The 1524-nt window shown below is 59.5% G+C and overlaps 1 protein-coding gene across 1 annotated transcript in view; it reads right to left on the bottom strand.

Annotated features, from left to right (window-relative positions):
* The window catches only part of LOC104281484 (E3 ubiquitin-protein ligase HECTD3-like), a gene marked incomplete at its 5' end in the record, with an annotated part of 7316 nt that overhangs the window by 1928 nt on the left and 3864 nt on the right, over positions 1-1524 (bottom strand). Inside the window, 6 exons of the mRNA XM_009879492.1 lie at positions 72-198; positions 327-431; positions 682-785; positions 1049-1113; positions 1231-1280; positions 1376-1521. Coding sequence (XP_009877794.1) covers positions 72-198; positions 327-431; positions 682-785; positions 1049-1113; positions 1231-1280; positions 1376-1521 — 597 coding nt within the window. The remainder of the gene's footprint in view (positions 1-71; positions 199-326; positions 432-681; positions 786-1048; positions 1114-1230; positions 1281-1375; positions 1522-1524) is intronic.

Below are 1524 nucleotides of genomic sequence, written 5' to 3'. Positions count from 1 at the left end.
AGCATCTCCAGTTGCTTGACCTGCAACCTCAACAGGCAAAAGCCATCACAGAAGAGCCAGAGCTGCCAGGGGTTCGCACACTGGCTCACCAGCAGCAGCCCTGCTCACCAGCTCCAAGTCCACGGTGGCGAAGTCCTTGCTCCAGCTGACCTCCTCCCCTGCCAGCTGCTTCCACACTAGTGCCGGCAAAGCCAGGATCTGCCAGAGGGAGTGCATACGTCTGTTGTCCCCATGCCCTGCCTTCACCTGAGGACTGAGCCTTTGCCCGAGACATGGCAGCCCTCACCAAGACCCCTTGCCAACCAGGGAGTCTCTGCTGTCCTCACCAGAAACTCCTTGCTCCTCAGGGCTGCTCCTATCAGCTGCCCGATCCACTCATACTTGGGGAAGTCCTTGCAGGAGGGGTCCCTGGTGTTGCTGCTGCTGTTACCCTGTAGGAGAGAGGCTCGAGACCTGTGGACCAGCCCAGCATGGTCCCTCCTGCAGCATCCTTCTCCATCACCCCTCCACCTGCCTCTCCTGCCCTTTACAACCCCCGAGATCTCCACCACCCAGGTACAAGCAGAGACTCCTGGCCTGTAGCCTTACAAGCGTTAAGATAGGACTAACACCCCAAAAAGCCTCCAGGCTCTGCTGGCTGTCTGCCCAGGGCTGGGACGGGCAGACAGCGTGGTGCCAAACCTGGTTGGAGGTGCGCACGAAGAAGGGCAGGGGTATGGGGACATCACCCGAGCTGGGACACAGCTCCTCTGATATGTCTGACAGACTGTCCCGAAAACCACCACCTGCGGTAGAGGCAGAGGCTGGTTAGTTCCTGACATGCCAGGGGTTATTTCCTCACATGCCAGAGCCAGACACTGAGCCACAGGATCTGGCCAAGCTGTCCCCCTCCCTGGGGAAGATGCAAGGACCAGCTCACGTGTGCAGAGAAGGGCTATCTGCCCCACAGAACCTGGGACAGTGTGGGCAGTGGGCAACCCACCGAGTTGTACCCCAACACGAGAAAGCCCAGAAGAAAGCTCCTGGGGCAGTAGGAGAAAGTTCTCACCCTGGTCGATGATGCCCTCACTGATGAACTCACACGTCCACCACTGGTTGTAGGTCAGGGGCCACCTGTGGGGAAGCAACAGCCCCATCCATGCACTCCAAGAGACGGAGCAGCACCTGCCATCCCCCCCACATGCTGCCCTGGGGAGGTGACACCCCACAAATGCAATGCTGAAGACCTACCTGTAGTCCAAGGGCTGGTTGTTCTTGGGACATCCAAGGCCTTCATAGAGCTGGAGAGGAGCAGAGCAGAAAGGGGAGGAGATGTGGTGTGAGCAAGCAATTCTGAACTGGCAGGCACCTGGCACGGGGTATGGTGTGGCCGTACCTGGGTGAAGATGGCTTTCCTGCAGCTGGGGTCCAGCGCAGGGTTGGCGTAGTGCTCCCGGGCCAGGTGCCGGTTGATGTGCAGCTTTGGCGTGTTGTAAGGGTGGCCACTCTCCGAGGAATGCAGACAGTGGGGGGTGAGGGCTGTGT

Source organism: Apaloderma vittatum, unplaced genomic scaffold (genome assembly GCF_000703405.1).
Source record: "Apaloderma vittatum isolate BGI_N311 unplaced genomic scaffold, ASM70340v1 scaffold24092, whole genome shotgun sequence".
NCBI lineage: Eukaryota > Metazoa > Chordata > Aves > Trogoniformes > Trogonidae > Apaloderma > Apaloderma vittatum.
The sequence above is the reverse complement of the archived record's forward strand: the minus strand, read 5'-3'. Positions and strand labels throughout refer to the sequence as shown.